The sequence below is a fragment of the Charadrius vociferus genome, unplaced genomic scaffold (genome assembly GCF_000708025.1).
Source record: "Charadrius vociferus isolate BGI_N301 unplaced genomic scaffold, ASM70802v2 scaffold636, whole genome shotgun sequence".
In the NCBI taxonomy this organism is placed as follows: Eukaryota; Metazoa; Chordata; class Aves; order Charadriiformes; family Charadriidae; genus Charadrius; species Charadrius vociferus.
Window position 1 is genome coordinate 482,855 of NW_009649189.1, and position 18,477 is coordinate 501,331.

At 47.9% G+C, this 18,477-nt stretch overlaps 1 protein-coding gene across 1 annotated transcript in view; it reads right to left on the reverse strand.

Annotated features, from left to right (window-relative positions):
- The window catches only part of CALN1 (calneuron 1), a 137,588-nt gene that overhangs the window by 44,398 nt on the left and 74,713 nt on the right, over nucleotides 1–18,477 (reverse strand). The window contains exon 4 of the mRNA XM_009888854.1: nucleotides 14,096–14,208. Within this exon, the coding sequence (XP_009887156.1) occupies nucleotides 14,096–14,208 (113 nt within the window). The remainder of the gene's footprint in view (nucleotides 1–14,095; nucleotides 14,209–18,477) is intronic.

Below are 18,477 nucleotides of genomic sequence, written 5' to 3' on the forward strand. Positions count from 1 at the left end.
TATTTCTTCTATGTCCCTGGATGCACGAGTGTGATAGACCATTTTTACCATGTTCCTGCCTGCAGATTCCATGCTTTGTCTGCTCAGAAACCAAATTATTCCTACCTTCACTTCCCATCTGCTTCTACGTGCGTGTACAGCACGTACTCGCACTGCCGTGATGCCAGCAGTAACGTGTCCGATCCTGGGGCACTTTGTCAGGGATGATAAGTGAAGTCAGCAGTGATTATCAAATACGGAAAAGAGCCGGGTGGAAGTGGAGAGAGAGGATTAGAATTTTTTCTAGTGAATTTTAATGGCCTTTAATCAGCCACTCCACGTTGATTACCATAAACCTTTTGAGTCTACGTTTCATATGCAAGTATGCATGACGGTGATTGATATGGGTTTTTAACTCACCTAATTTAATTCCTGTACAGCAATCAACAGTCAGCTGCCTCCAAAGCAATCAGACCGGCCCGTGCGAGGAGATGAGAAGAGCTCGGCAAGGCTGGAGGCTCTCCCATCCCTTCCCCTGCCCCTTCTCCTTCCCCAGACCCTTCCATGGTAGAGCCCTCCTTGTCCTTGGCCACGGCCAGAAACATTAGTGACAACTGCCAGAGTGAGAGGGGCTGCCAGAGAAGCAAGATGCAGGCTGCCAGAGGAGTCATTATTCTTCAATATATGGATCATAACCATCTCTACCCCATGGGAACACAGAGAGATCTGGAGGAAGTTTGCAGAGAGAACAATTCACTGCTGCAACAGAAAAAAAATGCACTCAAAAAAACAGTAGTGCAAGCAAGATTTGCAAGTATCAGCCACCAGTTGTAGAGATACCTGCCCTAAATCAGGTGTATTTCTACTGGCTTGGTAGCCAGCCAGGCAATGTGTAGCAACCAAAAAGCTATGCCCGACAGTTATACATGATAAATTACTAGGAGTTTAAAACATGGAAAAACCTGCATCAAACGTGTTTAACTCCTTTTCATTTTGCCAGGTCCTAAATGGATCCATTTTCTGTTACAAATGATATAATAGAAAACCCATTTGATTTGTTTGCTGAAAAACATGCTCCAGATAAATAACAATGCCATGTTACTTGTGAGCAAAAAATATTTAAAAACGTGTTGATAAAAAATAGGCACATATTCAGTAAAAACGATGCTGAAATTCTGGGAATAATGGCAATTTCAAAGAGTCTTTGATGAAAGTTTCCCTTGGGAAAAAAACAAAGGGTAATATTTCAATAAAATTGGATTCATGAAAACATTTTGTTTATCTCTAATCATGAGCATAACTACTCTCTAAGGTAGTACACAGCCAGTACAGTAGGCATAAAACCACTACTTCAATAGGAGAGGAAGGAGCACGGTACAAGTAGGCAAGACTTAGCGCTTCCCTTAGTTCCTAAGATCCCAATCTTGAAAGATTTATGCCAGTGTTTCTCTGCCTGTGCTATTACGCTCAGCATGAATCAAGAAGATGCAAAGCTAAGAACAAATTAAAATCATCGCAGCAAACTGCAAACAAGCCCTAGAAGTTTGACCCGGGATAGCCAGCACACATCCCCTTCCAGCCCATAAGGCTGTTTTGGGCTGATATTTTGGATTGATCCACTCTCCAGCCCTGTCCCACATGAGTTTGCTTGTTCCCTATTCACCTATTTTAAAGTCTCTAGTTTGAGGCATATGCAGCACTAAACTGGTGCTTTTTTCCCTAAATCAAGTGCTTAAATGGGACTGAAGTTAGCCTTATCCTAGGCAAGAAGAAATATGAAGCCGAGCAAATCTACAGCTGAGGCAGAAGAAGGCAAAGCCTCAGCTGGCTCTGGACACACCAGGACCAGAGTTGGGGTCCCTCTCCACCTGCCTGGATGTACCATCATCATAGTGGTTTCTTCTTGTTCTCTTAAACATTTTACAAAGTTAACGAAACAACAAAAAGTCCTGGGGAAGAGGTGCTCTCTTTCTGCAGCACTCCAGTGGACGCCTTTCCTGAGCCAAACCAGCAATTCCTGGAGGGTTTCATCATCATTTGATTCTACGATTCTAATATATTCCACTTTTGCTCTGAAACTGCCCTTGGGACTCAAGCACTTTTGAAAGTCAGTAGGAAAAAGAGAGACAGTCTACCGAAGGCTATTTGAATAACTACAAGAGCATTTCTGAGCCGGGAGTTCAGCAGAGTCTTCACGCCAGTCTGTAATAAAGATGCGGCATTAGAAAAATGCAAGGACGGGGCTGATGTATAGCAAGAAGCAGCTTGTATTGGGGAAAGGATATATTTTAACCTAACATACTGGCTAATTTTGTGAAAACATGTGGCTGCATACCAACTAGCTGTAAAATAAATATTAGTATTAGCTCGGTTGTCTCTCAATACAAAGGACACAAGTGCTGGAAGCTGAGGTTCATGGTTTATCTTCACAGGGCATCTCAGTTCCTGAGAGCCCTGAAACCTGGCACCTACGTACAGCCTGTCTGCTTTGTGACAGCTCTTTTCAGTTTCTGCTCCCCTAAAAAGCATCAGTTTATTTCATTTGTCTTTTCATTGCTCTGTCAATTCTGAAAATTCGAAGGCATTGGAGCTCCGTGCGTGTGGGGGGAGCTGATGGATTGACAGCGACGTCTTGTACTAATAATCCCCTGAGCAAACCAGCCTCCGGGGGAAAAACATCTAAACTAACACACTCAGCAAGAGTAGAAAGAGATTAAAAACATGCAAATCATTGTTATATGATTACTTTTTTCCCCCATCTCTCCTCCAGGGGAAGGCAACTCTCCTACGCGCTGCTCCAAAAACGGGGCATTTCCATGAACTCCACCTGTGGACCTTGCTGCATTATCTCATGAGGTTTGCGTCTCTGCTCAGCGTAGGAAAGATGCACATTAGAATACATCTCTGGAGGGAACACCAACATCATCCTGGCTCATTTTGAACAGAGGTCTTTCCCTTACATGCTAGATCTGCTTATTTCCATGAAAAAAGGATCAAAATGAGTTTTGAGTGCTTCACACCAAGCTCACACATATATTGAATACTTCTACCAGCTTCCTCAGGTTGCTCTGGACTTCTGCCATAAGTGTCTGCACCCCGATCCATTTTCTTAACTGTAAGTAAATGTGCTGGGTTACATAATTATTTATTTTAATTATCACTTTATCGAGTTACTCAACAGTAAGAATAAAAAAAAATTCTCTGTGGCACTACAGACTGCATCAGGACCACCAGCTCTGGACACAGCATGCTCAAACCCCCACAGACAGTCAAATGATGGTGCAGAAAGCCCACGGACAAAGAAACAGGTTCTCAATGAAGTGGCAAATTGGTTTGAAAAAACACCTTAAGGAATTTCTCCTGAAGATCAGCAACTTTCCAGTCATTTGGTAAAACTACATTATGCCTCTGCTGAAAAATTGTGTTAATGAAGTCAGGCCTTGGGGAAGGGGCTACCAGAGCCTCTTTGGCTCAGCCAGTGTGGTGGCACTGTTTGCAGTGAGAGGTGATGGTCACAGCACCAGGAACATGCTCTCGGTACCTGCACATCTCCCACCAGTCCATGATATTCTTGCCAAACAGTAAAAAAATGCCACATCAAAGTGCAGCGGGCCTGTTGGCAGCACTCCTGGCACAAGTTCTTGGAGAAACCAAGGCAGGAGTTTGTGCAGACCCCACGGGAAAGAGAGGGAGGTGTGTGGCCCAGACCTTGTCGCAGCTCCTGGCATGCACAGAGGTTGGCAAAGTGGCATGGAGGGAAATGGTCTCAGGACCACCAGTGGCCGTTAAGACAGCCATGTCCCCATCTTCCCCTGTCCTCAGTGATGGTGGAGGGCAGGAGGCAGGGGCAGGATGGAGCTGGCAGTGTCTGCAGCATGGCCAGGGCATCTCCACCTTTATGACCAGGGAAACACCTTCACTCTGATGGCCAGGGAAACATGTTCATCCTAATGGCCAGGGAAAATCCTCCATATGGATGGCCAGGGAAAACTCTCCATCCTGATAGCCAAGGAAACATCTCCATCCTGATGGAAGCTTAAGGTGGCTGTTGACTGGGGAACTATCTGCTAGGGCCACCGATTTGCTCACCACCACAGCTCCTTAGAAACACCAGTCTGGGACAGCAAGGCTGTGCCCTGTGCTGGCAGGGGGAACACCACAGAGGTGAAGGTTGGGTGAGCATGGGCAGGGATCCCACTACTGCAAGTCACAGGCAGCTGGCAAACACCCCTCTCCTCCGTAGGCAGTTCCCAGCATGAGCTGCTCCTCATACCTCTGTGTGAGCAGAAAACCAGCAGTTCTTGTCATCTTCCTGCTGCAACCTGAAAGAGGCACCGAGATGCTCCAACAGCTGCTGCTGGCCCTGGCCATCAGTCTCTTCGGGGCTGTAACATGAGGTAGTTTGCTGATAAAACTGAGAAGCATAACATCTAACTGGGGCGTCACTTAGGTGACTTGATGGTACCAGGTAGACTTCTTTTGGCTTTAGAAGTCAGGCTCCAGCACACTGAGCTGAAAATCCTGGATACCTACTGGGAAAATCTGAGTTATACGTCATGCTGTAGAAATTGTCCGGCAGCCAGAACCTGGAGGTCCTTGCTCAATGCCACAGCATCCACCGCTCATCTGGCTCACACTAAGCCATCACCTGAGCTATCCACCATCCCCACCACAGTGGTCCTTTGTAGTTCTCCATTTGCATTTTTTCAGAGGTCTGTCTTTCTCCTCCCCCCCACCCGGCTTTTTTTTCCCAAGAGATTAATTTCTTTTTTTAGCTTTTCTTTCACATAAAAGGTCATTTTTCTTTCTAAAAACGTTTGTTTGTTGCAGACAGTTGCCAACACTTGAGCTTTTTTTTTGTTTGTTTATGAGTGATGGAGTGTCTTTTTTCCCGTTTTTCCCTCTTACTCTTCTCTTTAAAACCTAAGTGAAATTTTCACAATATTTTTACTCTACTGAAACCCAGGGCTTGGAGGCAGGGCTATAGATAGATATCCATCTCAAAGTAGGGATTCTTTAGAAAAAGGAAATAGAAAAAGGCCACCACCATCAGGTCTGTTTTAAAGAATTCCCAAATTCTGACCTCCGGGAAAATCAGACTTCCCTTATAGTCAATTAGATTTCCCTCAACAAAATTACAGTAGTGCAGTGAAAGACATGATTTTGTTACAAGGACATGAAGTACCCAGGCAAGCCAAAGGTAGTGTCCTCTGGTCACACTTGAATTGCAGATCCTTACCTGTCCTTTTCTCTGTGCAAAGAGGAAGGATAGACACTGAGATCTGGTGCTGGCTTAGGATTTAAGGACTGGTGACACTTCTTCTCTGGAAGAACCTCCTTCCTGACATTGGGGGCATGGGGAATATGGATTTGAAGCCGGAACTGTCGCCCCCGAATCTCCCCCGCATGAAACATGCCACCTCTGCTCCAGCAGCCAATGGTGGCTTTCAAAGGCATCAAAGTGCAAAGAAAAAAGCCACCCGCCCCAACAAAACCAGCCCCAGAGAGGTACTCTGGCACTCAGAGGTGCTGGGGAGTCTGACCCCCCCTCAGCAAGGAGTCCACAACAAGTAAGAAACTCTCTCCCCAGCCCACATTCCAGGTCCCCATGTACACATCAGATGATGTTCATACACATTTACCTTTCCTACGCATGGCTCCTTACATTTCTGAGCAAATCACGGAGAAGACCACAGCACAGTTCCTATTTCACACATCAGGCAGGGGCAAAAAAAAACCTACCCAGGGACGCAGAGCTGCAGACTGAGTTTATATATAAGCTGGCGTAGAAAAAATAACCTCTGTACCGTAAGAGCTGGATGGAGTATGTGTACGTGAGTGCTCCAGATTGTGCACAAAACCAAATGACCACCTGCCAGGACAGTCGTACGCTGTCATCCAGCAGGCAGGATGCCTCTTGATATAAATGACCTGCTTTAAATAGGCTTTGAACCAAAGCTGTAGTGCGTTTCCGAAGGCTAGATGTATAAGTAAGCTGGTCGAAGCTACAAACACAGTCAGACAACGAAGTCTTGTTTTTCTCCCGCTATTGGTACCACTCCTGCTTTGGTTCAAAAGTGCTTTCAAAACTTTATAGTTTCCTGCGTCTCCAGTTCTGAGGTCTAACTTTGATTCTGATGACTTGGGAGAACTGATTTTGTTACAGGGAAAGATGTGTACTGGTGAAAATGAGGTCCCTTCATAGCAACAGATAAAAATGAGGCCACCCAAACATTATTGCTCACTCCTGCCCACTGGCAGCTTCGTACACTGCAAAGGGGTTACAGGGATGAGACAGCCTTACCACCATGATGCAGGCCATCAACCTCTCCAGTGTTCACGTCTACACCAGCGGCTGTGACAGCACGTCTGTGCTGGATGCACAGACTACAAAGAGAAGTGTCTTGTTGATGAATTCACCATCTGCAAGCGTTCAGCTTTCACTGTGTTGCAACAACAACCGTTGAGTGCCACGTACTCAGTGGGAATGTCTTTGTCAACAAAAGAAGATTTAATAAGGCAACCAGAACGGTTCTGCTTTCACTGATAACAGCCTCAGCACCGGCAGAGCTGGTGAAACCCTTGATGGGACTCATCAGATGACATTTAGCTGTCCCCAGTGCACACATCTCCAGCTGAGCCACTTTTCTAGACTTTCTTTATACCAAATGGAGAAAAATTGGCACTTTTGAAGCATGACGCGTCTTCCTGAGGTTGATGCTTAAAGCAGATCCCTTGAATTCCACCCTAGAAGTGGCTGTTTCTCTCTGTTAACTCTAAAGGCAGTCTAAGCGGTGTCCCAGGTTAGCCGATATGAACAGCACACTATCCACACCAGCTACATGGCCAAAGTCACTCTGCTCGTCACCGCAACACAGCCATCTGCATCCTTGTAATGGGAAACCTCATTTTAAAACTGGATAGAAGGAAGCCACACATCAAATCTAAAATGCAGAAACAGATATTGCAGGACACGTTTAATTTCTGAAACTGGAAACACGGTCAGGATACTGGAGCTAACGGTGCACCAGGTGAATTTCCTGACTCCAGTTGAGCAGAGCCCAGTATTAGCTGTCACAGGAAAGGCATCTCCATGGCTCCCAGGCCAAGTGGCAGTGGTTTTTGCAGGAGAGGCAATGCCAAGGTTTTCAACCAATCCTTTGGTTTGGTGGTATCCAGTTTGGGAAACCCAAGAAAGGGTAGCTCTTTAAGAAGTACAGAACTTCTTTTCTGCAGAAATCACTTTAAGGTATTTCAGGTTCAACAACCAAAAAGCAGGAACCTGCATTGCTGCGAACACTGAAAATATTGCTGTGTGGTGGAGCGTTTTGTTTCGTGGAAGAGTGTGGGAGAACTCGGCTGGTCCGAGGGATCAAAATACAAGTTTAACACTGACCCTGAACAGATACCCGTGTACCCTTGAGGAGACAGAAGAATCCTGAGAAGATCCGAGCAAACAAGATAAGGGGTGGCAAACATCCTGGCTTTTCCCAGAGCATGAACAGTGCGTGATCAACAATTGTATTGGCTGAATGGTGTGTGATGTGAGAGTGGATCGGGCAAAAGTAGAATGATAGAATATATGCACAGATAAGCAACCAGCTAAGAGGATATAAAAGAGCACTGCTTGTAAAATAAAGGGAACGATTGCTGTAACTGGATATTGAGTGTCGTGTCCGTCTCTACAAAGACAGAAGAGGACATGCATGGGTGAGGGGAAGTCCGTGGTGCAACGGCACAGCCCTCACCGCCCATCCTTGACCCCATCCATCAAGTTTTGGCACCCAAACATTCAGTTGCAGAGTTTCCTGATTTAAACCCCAAAGTAGTCGCCAAAAGGGAGGCCACTTACACAGACACTAAGTCTGCACATGCCACAGAGCCGTCCTTCCTTCCTGAACCTCAGCTTTCTTTCCAAGCAGCAGTAGAACAGCAGTTCATTACTTACTCTAAACCACACGCACCCAGCCCAGCTGCGAAACCTGCCCTGCCGGGAACCACCACCGACCTCAAGCATCACCTGGTACCCTGAACTGCAAAACTTACTCTCTTCCTCCACAGAAGTCAATTTAAGATGGTTTGTAGACAGGCTGAAACAGCAGCACCTGAAATCAAGAGGTATTTGCGGCAGAGCAGCTCTGGCATGCAATTGCAGCTCAAGACGTAAAATGGCCCCTCCTGGGGTTTAGCAATATCCCACAGCCGTACGGAGGGGCTGCACCAGCCCAGGAGGAGGAGGAGGGTGAGGAGGGGAGGCCATGTATGGACACCCCACACCTGGCCAGCCCCGCCGCGGGAGGCAAGCTGTCATTTCGGCACTGCCACGGTCTGCAGTGGCGGGGGGCAGTTGGGTCTGTCACCACGTGGAATTGTGTGCAGAGACACAAACGCTTTCTCCATAACTCCGGCAAGGCTAATTTGCCATCATCAAATTAACTCCTCTGCAGGCACAAGAGGAGAAAACTCACGTATAGAGAGAAATCGCATTAGGTTTATCTACTGGACTTCATAAAGAAAAACCCCTCTCTAAGCAAAATCTTTGTAGAGAGCCATGTGCTGCTGGAGGCAGCGCGGCCCCAATGCGGCCCCCTCGTCCTCTGCCTTCCCTCCCACACCATCGCCCACCGTGCCTTCTCCGTACCCTGCCCTGCGCCACTGAGGTTCCCACACATTTTCTCCTTCATTTCACTCTATTAAAGCACTAATTGATTGACCAGATCATGAGAGCCCAGATCTCTCCCCCGGGACGCTGTTGCATTTGCAGCGACAACTGCAAACAAGATTACGGATGGGCAGTTTTGCCCAGCAAATCATGAAAGCACCAGCAGCCGTGCCGGGAGGATGGAACCGCTGTGTCCCATCCCAGCCACGTCCCCCCGCTCTCCCACGTTCGCAGTCACCCCCGAGCTCCCCCTTCACCTCCCTGTGCCCCCTCCCCAGCCAGCGCCAGATGCAGTGCTACACGTCTGGATGTGGGCCTTGCTCTGTTTTTCCTGCATGCGGGGAACAAAACGCCCTTTGGTGCACGCTGCGGAGCTTGGTGGCTCAGGAGCACGGGGGTTTCTGCTGTCTCTGGCCTGTCCCTGGCTATACCTCCTTCCTCAATAGGGGTGTCATGGGATCTGGCTTTGGCTGTACCTACTCATCCACCAAAGATCATAAAAAACGAGGTATTCCTTCTCCTGAGCAAAGGTATGTGGAAGCCTGGAGAGATGAAAAAGATTTTCCCAAGCCCAGAAAACACGAGCAGTTGCTGAACTGCTCCGTTCGCAGGACCTGCCTCCCCAGTCCTCCATCCACCCCCTTTCCTAAACTGTGGAGACATCTGTACGGTGGAAAAAATGAGATCTCTGAGCAGCATCTCCCGGAGCACCGCGTTGGTATTCTGGTCTTCCTGCTCCTGTGAAGCAGCATTATTTATCCCAAACCAGCCAGCCTCCTCCTGAACACCCGTGAATTATACCAGGCGACATCTAATGCGACGAATGGGCACCATGTCTGAGCTGATGATACAGTGCCGTCCCCTCATGCAAGACAAAGCTTCCAGATATCTTTGCTCAGGCAATGCATTAGCGCTGGCTGAAATGATGTTCCCTGCAGCTTCCACGTGTATACAGTAAAGAGAGAGGGGGGAAAAAAATAGCAGGCGGCGTTTTGCCTCTCAAATGATGACCATACAAAGTATTGACTTTTCAAAATAATCTCATCAGTGCTGCTGGGTACAGAATTTATTCTGCATCCGTTGCAGATGCAGTCCTGCTGTTTAACCATTCAAACTTGCTCTGACTTCAAAAAGCATTTTAGCCAAGACAGAGAGGTTTATTTTAATTAAAAGCCTAGAATCCAAGATGATTATTGCTTCTGTTCCTGTTGCTTACCCCCAGGGACTGGAGATCCACTACACTACATCCTGTGCAAACTATTTAACACTTGTGCCTGAAGGTCTTTGCACTCAGAAACAATCTGGGCAGAAATTGTAAATGAATATGAAATCCCCGTTTCTCCCCTCTCTTTTCATCCCTCTCTCTGGCTCAGAATGGCAGGGCACAGTGGACAGATTTGGAGTCTGTTTGCCAAAAAAAAGGAGCTAATATTTACCAGTAGTGATGTTTGTCTTTTCTGCAATGCTCTTGATCTAAACCGCTTTACAGAGCCGAATGGCCACGGACTGGAAATGCCACAAAACTCACTTGTACAAAGCACAGCCCTCAGTGCATAACGGGAACCAGGCTCATACTCCCTGAGCTCCGGAAAAACAAAAACAAATTCTCATGCCTGAATAAAGATCAAGTAGCATCTCTCTGACCACACCACGGCTACTGCATCACTGCTAAAAACTGCCGGACACGCTGAAGAAAATCAGCGTCGGGACAATAAGCGTGAGCAGCTGCTGGAGCAGCTCAGAGAAGGTGGGCAGGGGAAGGCGAGCGGTTGGTGGCCACTTTTTAAAAAACAAGAGAAAAAGATGGAGAGGGAAGGGGGCAGACACCCTGTGACAGACCATGGCAGGTCCAACACCCCTCACCTCCTCCCGTTGCCTTTCAAAACAGAGTTCAATAGGTACTCCCAAAATCTCATTTTTTTTCTTTACATTTTGTTTTGAATAAATGCAGACTCTGTGAAAGCAGCCAAAGGGGACATTTGCATCATTGCTGCAAGCTTCCCACGGCAGGTCTGCCCCAAACCAGGGAGAATGGGGCTTCATCGGGTGCTTCCAGCCTTCAAGCTCCTCCTGACCATGATCCTGCACGCTGAGGACTGGCTGATGGTTACCAAGCAGCTGTGTACTTAAGAAAAAACACTTACGACAGTTTAAGACTGTTTTAAAAATTTAAGACAGTTAAAGATGTCTGTGCACAGGTACATGTTACTTCCATTTGCACACAGTTGGCATGAGGATGAGAAAACCATTTTGAAACAGAGCAGGAGGCACCCGGGGATGTTCTCCGCCAAACAGTGCTTGGTGTGCACGGCATCTCACCCAGGAAAGACATTCTGCCATGGAGGAGAGTCCATGTTCCCTCAGCTCCCCTGATACCATTAGTCTATATTGACTCAGCCTGAAATCGTATTTGCAGGGATGATTTTTCCCTCCCCTTAAATACCTCCCGACCCGGCTGAGGGACCGCGGAGAGTCATTCCAACTGGAGCAGAACTGATCGCCGCTACCTGAGAAAGCAAGAGTCAGCCACCTTAAACACACCCCAATACAACTCAATTTAAAGCCCACATGGGAAATCAAGGAAGGAAAAATACATCTGAGGGACCCTCCATGTCTCTAACACCCTCCAACACTTAGCTCTCGGCCGAATCCTGCTTCTCCCGGGTTGGCCATCGCTTCTTAAGCAACACATACGATAGGAGGGATGCACCCTTTCCCTATTATTTCAAGCCTGCCTCTTCCACGCATGATCCCTCTCTCTCCTCCCTATTCTTTCACTGTTTCTACCTCCTCCCCATCTCCCGCAGCCCCACTGCTGTTGTTGTAAGATCCTTCCCCTCTGCAGCTTCTGCCATCTGGAACCGCCTTCCTGTACCCCACCAACTCACTCCCAGCTTCGTCTGCAAACGCATCTCCAGGCCCTTGCCTGTTCCTTTGAATTCCTCTCTCCTTCTGCTGCTGTTTATTATTTAACTCTGTCATTGCATTATTTAAAGCGTTATTAAGGCGCGCTTGGAACAGAGTCTACACAGAAGTGCCACAGTATAGAAAGCTGGACCCTCAGCAAAAATGCCCTGAGAGCCAAAATTGTGACAGTTGGAGGGAAGCTGTTTGGATGGAAGAGGGGAAGGCACTTTCTGGATGTCAACATGGATTTTTCTTTCCCCCTGGGACTGATGTAAGAGCCTCTTCAAGACACATTTTGCTATCTGCAGCTTTGGGGTGAAGTTTCCTGGCAGCCTTGCCCGGCCAGCGGGCACCAAGGCAGAGCTGTCCCTCCTTGTCCCACCCGTGCTGCCCTTGTCACCCAGCACCACTCACAACCACGGGCTTGTGGGCACCGTCCTCTCCTTACAATCATCCCTTGGGAATGACTGCATGGGGGAAAGTGCTCTATCAGCAACCCAAACTCATCGCCCTCTCCATGCCAGTCCTTTCCAGCAAATGTGAAAATCCCACGTCAGGGGGATATGGGAAATACCACCAGGCCCCGAGTCCGAAAAGGGCTTTGTTTCAAATCAGACCTAGTCCCACAGGACATAATGCAGATGCATAAACGCATTGCTTAAAGACAAGGTGACTTATGGCCCTACAGCCAGTGTGGGTAAAGCCAGGTAGGAAGGGGCAAAGGGAACCTGTTCCCTGAATGGCACTTCCCTACGTGGTTTTATCCTTGCTTTTTCTTGAGGAATAAGCAGAAAAATTACTGTATTCTTCTTGAGCTCTCCTACCCCAGGAGAAAAGAAATGTGAGATGAAGCCTTCTCTTCAAGGGCTTTGAAATCCAGGAAAGTGCTATGTAAAGAGATGTATTTTTACTCTTACAAGTAAAAGACCATAAACTTTTTTTTCCAAGGCCCTGGAGCACTTGTGCAACTCAGTCAAAGCTTTGCTGCCTGCAGACAAGCCCCGGGGCCGTCTCTTCCCACCGCGGGGCCGGCTACCTGAAGTCTCCGCACTCTTTTCCCTCATCCCATCACAGCCTGGGGGGGCACAAGGGCCACGGTCCCTGCTGCATGAAAGACCAAGGCGAAAGCAGAGTGCAGGAGTCCTGCTGCTCTACAGCCGGAGCACACCTCCTCCCCTCCTCGATTCCTCTGGGCAAAGTCACCGCAGGCATGTACAGGGGCTGAAGGGTCACTAAATGGCTGCGGGTTAACCTGTGAGCTGAATTTTAGGGAGGGCGCCAGACTCCTCTGCTTCCCCATTGAAGAGTTCAGCTCACGAACTTGATTTTCCTAATGGGTATTTTTGCTTCTTGAATGGCTCTGGTGAGTCCAGTCTTGCCGGGGGGTCCGGGAGGCACCGATGGCTCGGTGGAACGGGATGGTGCTTCCTTCCCTCCCCGTTGCTGACGCGCTGGGATGAGGCACAGGGTGCAATGGGGACACAGTCTCGCATCCCCCCAGATACGTTACAAACCACTGTGGCTTCACCAACACCAAACTCGTGCCTTGAAAACCGAACACTAGAGTCCAGACCAGGGTTTCCAGAATTATTTCTAGCACATGCCAGGGGGCCAGGAACAAGTTGTTAAAAGACTTTTAAACGACTTTAACAAAACTCCACCCAATGCAGCCTGGACAGGGCTGGAGGGTAGTAAAAGAAGACAGAAAAGCTTATATGCAGGTTTGACTCTTTTGATTCACATAAACTTGGTAACAGCCAAAGTTTATTAGCAAGCAGAGGCTGTTGGATGATCAATGAAATGAGCAGCAATCTCACAGGAAGCCACACGTTTAGTCCATTGGCAAGAAATGTGCAGCACTGTGTTTTGGGAGGTTTTTAATCCCCACCATAACAGCCTGGGCTGCCCTTGCTTTTCCAGGAAGGTCTAACGCTGTTTAAAATCACGCTGCGCAACAGACGTGAGGCAGCTCCTGCCGCCAGACCTGTCTCCCTTCCACTGCCTGAAACTGGCAGGACCAAAAACCTCCAAGTGCAGCACCATGGGTAAAATACCATTATCCTCAGCCTCGGACCTGAATTAACTGCAGAAGCACCGATCAGAAGTGACCTGCACGGCATGCCTCACTCTGCACGGAGCATCCCCCTGCCACAGCCGAGGGACGTTGAACGGCGGCACATTTCTGAGAGCAGCCAGACAGGTTCAAGGTTCCGAACTTGAAAGACTCATCGAGAAAAATGTCTTTCCTATTCCAAAAATGAATTCCAAAATGTTCCCAGAACATGTGGCACAAACAACTGGGCTCTTTGTTGTGTTGTGCTGCAGTTCATCCATAGCGCGTGCTTCCCCTGCCTCCCGCACAGCGCCCAGCGAGAGCAGGTCCCTCCAGCAACACGGGATTCTCTTACCCACCACACAGCGAGAGGGACCCCAGTAGCCTTTGCACAAACATTCACGCTTAGCAAAACACCTTGTGCTCCTCAACAAACCAGTCCTGGAAGCTGTTGATAGTTGGCTAAAGTTGCATTAAAAAAACTCACTGCTTACCTGCCAGAATATGCTGTCTATTGTATTTCCCAGAAAGCCGTCTCTGCCTTCCGATGATACCAGCTTAGGTCCCAGAATAGTCATAAATTCATCAAAATCAACCTGGCCATCCCCTGGAATGAAAGAAAAAGATCAGTGTTTTCATTGAAGTACCACTTAGTGCCATGTCCAACGTGCTGCTCTGGGTCTGCTGCATATCGTGGACCCATACATACGCTATGGCACCTCCTGCCTCAATTTCATGGAGCCTACAGACCCAAATTTGTTGTTATCCCAATGAATGGCCCGTGTTGTGGTGCACGCACACCTGAAGACAGGACCAGGTGATGCACAAATAGAGAGGGATAGGCCATTCCCCGGCCCCAGAGAGTTTGTGGGCAAGTCACTTCTCAAAAAACCAAATTTGGCAGGAGGACAGCAGCCATCAGCACGACCATGGCCCTTCCCCTCTACAGAGCCACCAAACAGGCAGGTCTCTGCAAAGCTTTTACAGGGCCAACCCCCTCCTCCAGAGGAAAGGGAGTACAGGCAGAGGGAAGAGCCAGACTATTGCGAATCTACAAGGCATTTCATTTCAGCTTTCCATCAGCATCCATCTCCTAAAAGCCCTGTGTGCTTGGCATGCAGAGCAGGCGGTGTAGACGCAGCTTCAGTGCCATTAGCAGGAAGAGGAGACTGCTCCTGCAGTCAATGAACTGAGCCTATGGCAGTCCCAAGCCCCTCCAGTATATTGTATGTTTTGTAAATGAGGCATGTGGCTGTCTGAAGTATATCTGAGCATTGTATCAAATATTACTTTTCCCTCAGAGAACTTCTCCGACGCTTAATGAAAACGGCAAAAAAAAAAAAAGGGAAAGCCATGCCTGTTGAAGGATCTAAAAAATACCAGCTTCTCTGAACAGGGTAGTTCCATGTCTATATGCCTCTCCTTTGCCTATCAGTCCATAGGCATACCCTCCTACATATTATTAGGCCAATCGATATGGGTGGATTATTAGCTCTCCTTCAAGTCTGGAAACAGAATCAGCAACTGTAAGACTTTTTGGTTGTTTTTTTTATTCAAATTCAGCTGGAACTGACTGTATCCACCTCTCCATGTAGTTGCTGTTGCTAAATTATTAGGCGTACGAAGTGTCTAAAACCATCAGACTAAAGCAGATCAATGCAAGGGCTACTATTAAAATGTCACTATTGACTCCGGTACCTGCAGGAGCCCTGCAGGACAGCGCTACCACGTGCACTGCATGCTGCTGCTATCTCTCCTTTTTATTATATTTCATATGCTTGATCTGAGCATATGCACCACTGATTGAAATCTCTCCATGTCCTTATCTTCGCAGAAACACAATGTGAAAATAAGCAGAGTCAAAATGCTCGTTTGCCAGAATAGTGATCTCTATTCGCTAGGCTCTGCCCGTAATTTCTTGAAGACAAGAGAGAATATTCTAGGGGTGAGCCAGCAACAGGGGCTCTAAAAGGAAACCCAGCAGGGATTCTTAATAGCTTTGATCCCATAACAGGCAAGAAGACCCCATCCAACTGCTAAAGCTGCTCATTCCTTCAGGGCTCAGCACACGCTGAATGGCTTTGCAGGGCTGGAGGGGGATGAGCACGCACAGGATGGAGCTCATTTCTGGGACAGCTTATTAAGGAGAAAAGGGAAGGGGTGGGTACCCCATCACTTGGAAAGCCACTCTTTAAAACATTTATGGGCTACGAGAAAATGCGTTCCTTCTGCTTCCCCATGGGAGGCATCTGTTTATGACATCAAGTCGGACTGTATCAGTCACAGCACGTTGGATCACGTTGGGGAAGGTAATGCAAGGTGACAGTGGATCCGGGGCGATTTACATTGCAGTACATCACTTCAAGGGAAAGGCAGTAACAAAACCATACACTATGATGCAAATTGGGTTAAAGAAATTAGCCAGATTAGCAAGAAAACAATTTGCATTTTAAAGAGATTCTAGTACCTGCCCGTGCATATATTTGGTCTATCCATATGCGACCCCAAAATACTGAGTTATTCAATCTGCGTTTTCTACAATGTCATTTCATCCACAGAGGAGAGACAGGACTTAGTCCTCCACATGACTCATGAGAAAGCGGGTGCCAGGACCCCTGGGCTCTCTGTCTGACTCAGAACAAGACTTTGGGCAAACCCTTGCTCATGACTTCCCTGTGCCTTTGCCAGGGATCATAACTAACTTCACAGGGTTTAATTATCAGCTTAATTATAGCATTTTCCACAACCTCAGAAGAACGATGCCATTACAAAATGCATTATCCCCTTATTGACTGCTTTTTCAATTAAAACTGTTAAGTAGCAGGGAAACTAGACCCCAAAACATTTTCCTGGTAGAAATATTCCTTTAACATTTGTTTTAAGCTGCAGAAAACAAACCTTCCTGCCATCAGGTTCTCAGGAGACTGCAGCATCATCATATCAAGAAAGAGAACTCACAATTTTGGCTGAAAACTCCTTTTACAGTGTTTAACATCCAGGAGAGAAATATTATAAAAAACAACACATAGGTTCCAAGATGCACCCAGCGCGGCTCTGCATGGTTACAAGGTGAAAAATGATCAGCGTTGCTCTCTACAACCATGGCACAACCAGGTGATGCCCCATACCCACATCACCTATAGGGTCTACGAGTGTTCAGGCCACCCCTCAGCTCCTGGCAGCACTCATCTTGAAATTTGTGTTGGGTACAGTCAAAAGATGCCTTCCTCCTGCTCCTCCTCCTCCTCCTCCTCACCATAGTCACGTACACGGCGCGCTACAAGCTGATGTGCGATGTGCACATGAAGCATCTGTTTGAGAATCTGCATTGGAGGCAAATCAAACACCACGCACGTCCCCACAGTTGGCTTTGCTGTGCCTACAGATGTGCTCCTCGCCTGGGAGTAGTTGATATTCACAGCGAGCGATGTGCAGCTTATTCAGAAATGAACTTTTAGTTGGGTTTAAGGGATGGGAAGGAAGGAGGAAAACGCTGAGCTGGAGCACGTGTGCTGTCTGCGTTGCTCTCACCTTCCCTTGCTCCTTTCCACGAGCCACCCAGCAAGCCCCGAACAACACTGCCGACAGCAGCGGTCACACAGCCCCAGTCCCTCGCCGTCCCCCCCCGGCCAATTTATAACGTGTGCAGTGTTCATGTCCTCCCCTCACCTCCTGCCTCGTCCAAGCTCACATTAAGTACTCCAGCTAGAACCCATCACCCTGAAGGAAAACAACCTCATAAGGAGGGACGGGGCACAAGCAAGTGAAAAGCTACACCCAGGGTGGAGTGGACTGTGCTCCCCATCCAGCAATGGTCACACCCATTCTCCTCTCCCTGCTCCCACCAGTTACAAATGCAGACGAGGTTTATAAACCTGAGGCATGCTGAAGTGCCTGATTGATGAAGGCACTCAGACATTGCAATAACTTATTTACAAACTGGGAGGGCAGGGGAACCTCGAGGCACAGTGGTGCGGGTCAGCTGGGGCAGAAGAAGACCATCAGGTGGCAAGGCGGGTGAGGTGGGTTCCGGGCAGGATGCGATCCAAATGCCACCCCATTCCTGAGTTACCACCTATCAGCCAAGGGATGGTCACTGCTTGTGTGGGTGATCTTAGCCAAACACTGAGCTTAGCCCCTGGTTTTAAACCACCTAAACCATTTATTTATTTACTTGCAGTTATGCCCTAACATTTTTCTTCCATATAATGCTTCCTCTTCATCCTGGAATTAATGTCAAAGAGTCAGAAGGAGGTTAGCAATCATGTGGCTGAACCTCGCATGACTAAAAACTGTGACTCAGAACATCACTGGCCACATCATCAGAGACAAATCAGATCTGCTTATCGTTACTAGTCTGTTAGCATCAGCTGGGCACTAAGTGCTTCCAGATACCCACAAAGGTTTGCTCCCTGCAAGACACTGTCTCAGTTCCGACAAAACCCACCCACATGTGATAATAAAAATGATCAGCAACTAGATGCACTGTCAATAGGCCCAGGAGCAATCGTGCAATCCTGGCTGATTGCTCCATCGTGGAAGGAGGGTGCTGATGGCATTTTTGGGTCCTCTGGGACCCTTTTCAGAGCCCAAAGACCACATGTGGCCAGCAAGGGGTCCTGAACCTACCAGAGTCACAACACGCACTGTTCATTCACCGGGTGCAGAAAAACCTTGGGGATAATTTCAGTTTGAAGAGCCCCAGCATCAATGTTTGCCGTGCTGTGAGCTCGGTTTGGCTGCCACCGCAGAGCTCCACAGAGCTACAGGAGGGAAACATCGGGCCCTGCATCATGTTCAACATCCACTTACTCCAAGCAGACCAAAGACAATGGAGTGGCAGCTAAGAGCAGCATGGAGCTGGGAAACCGAACTC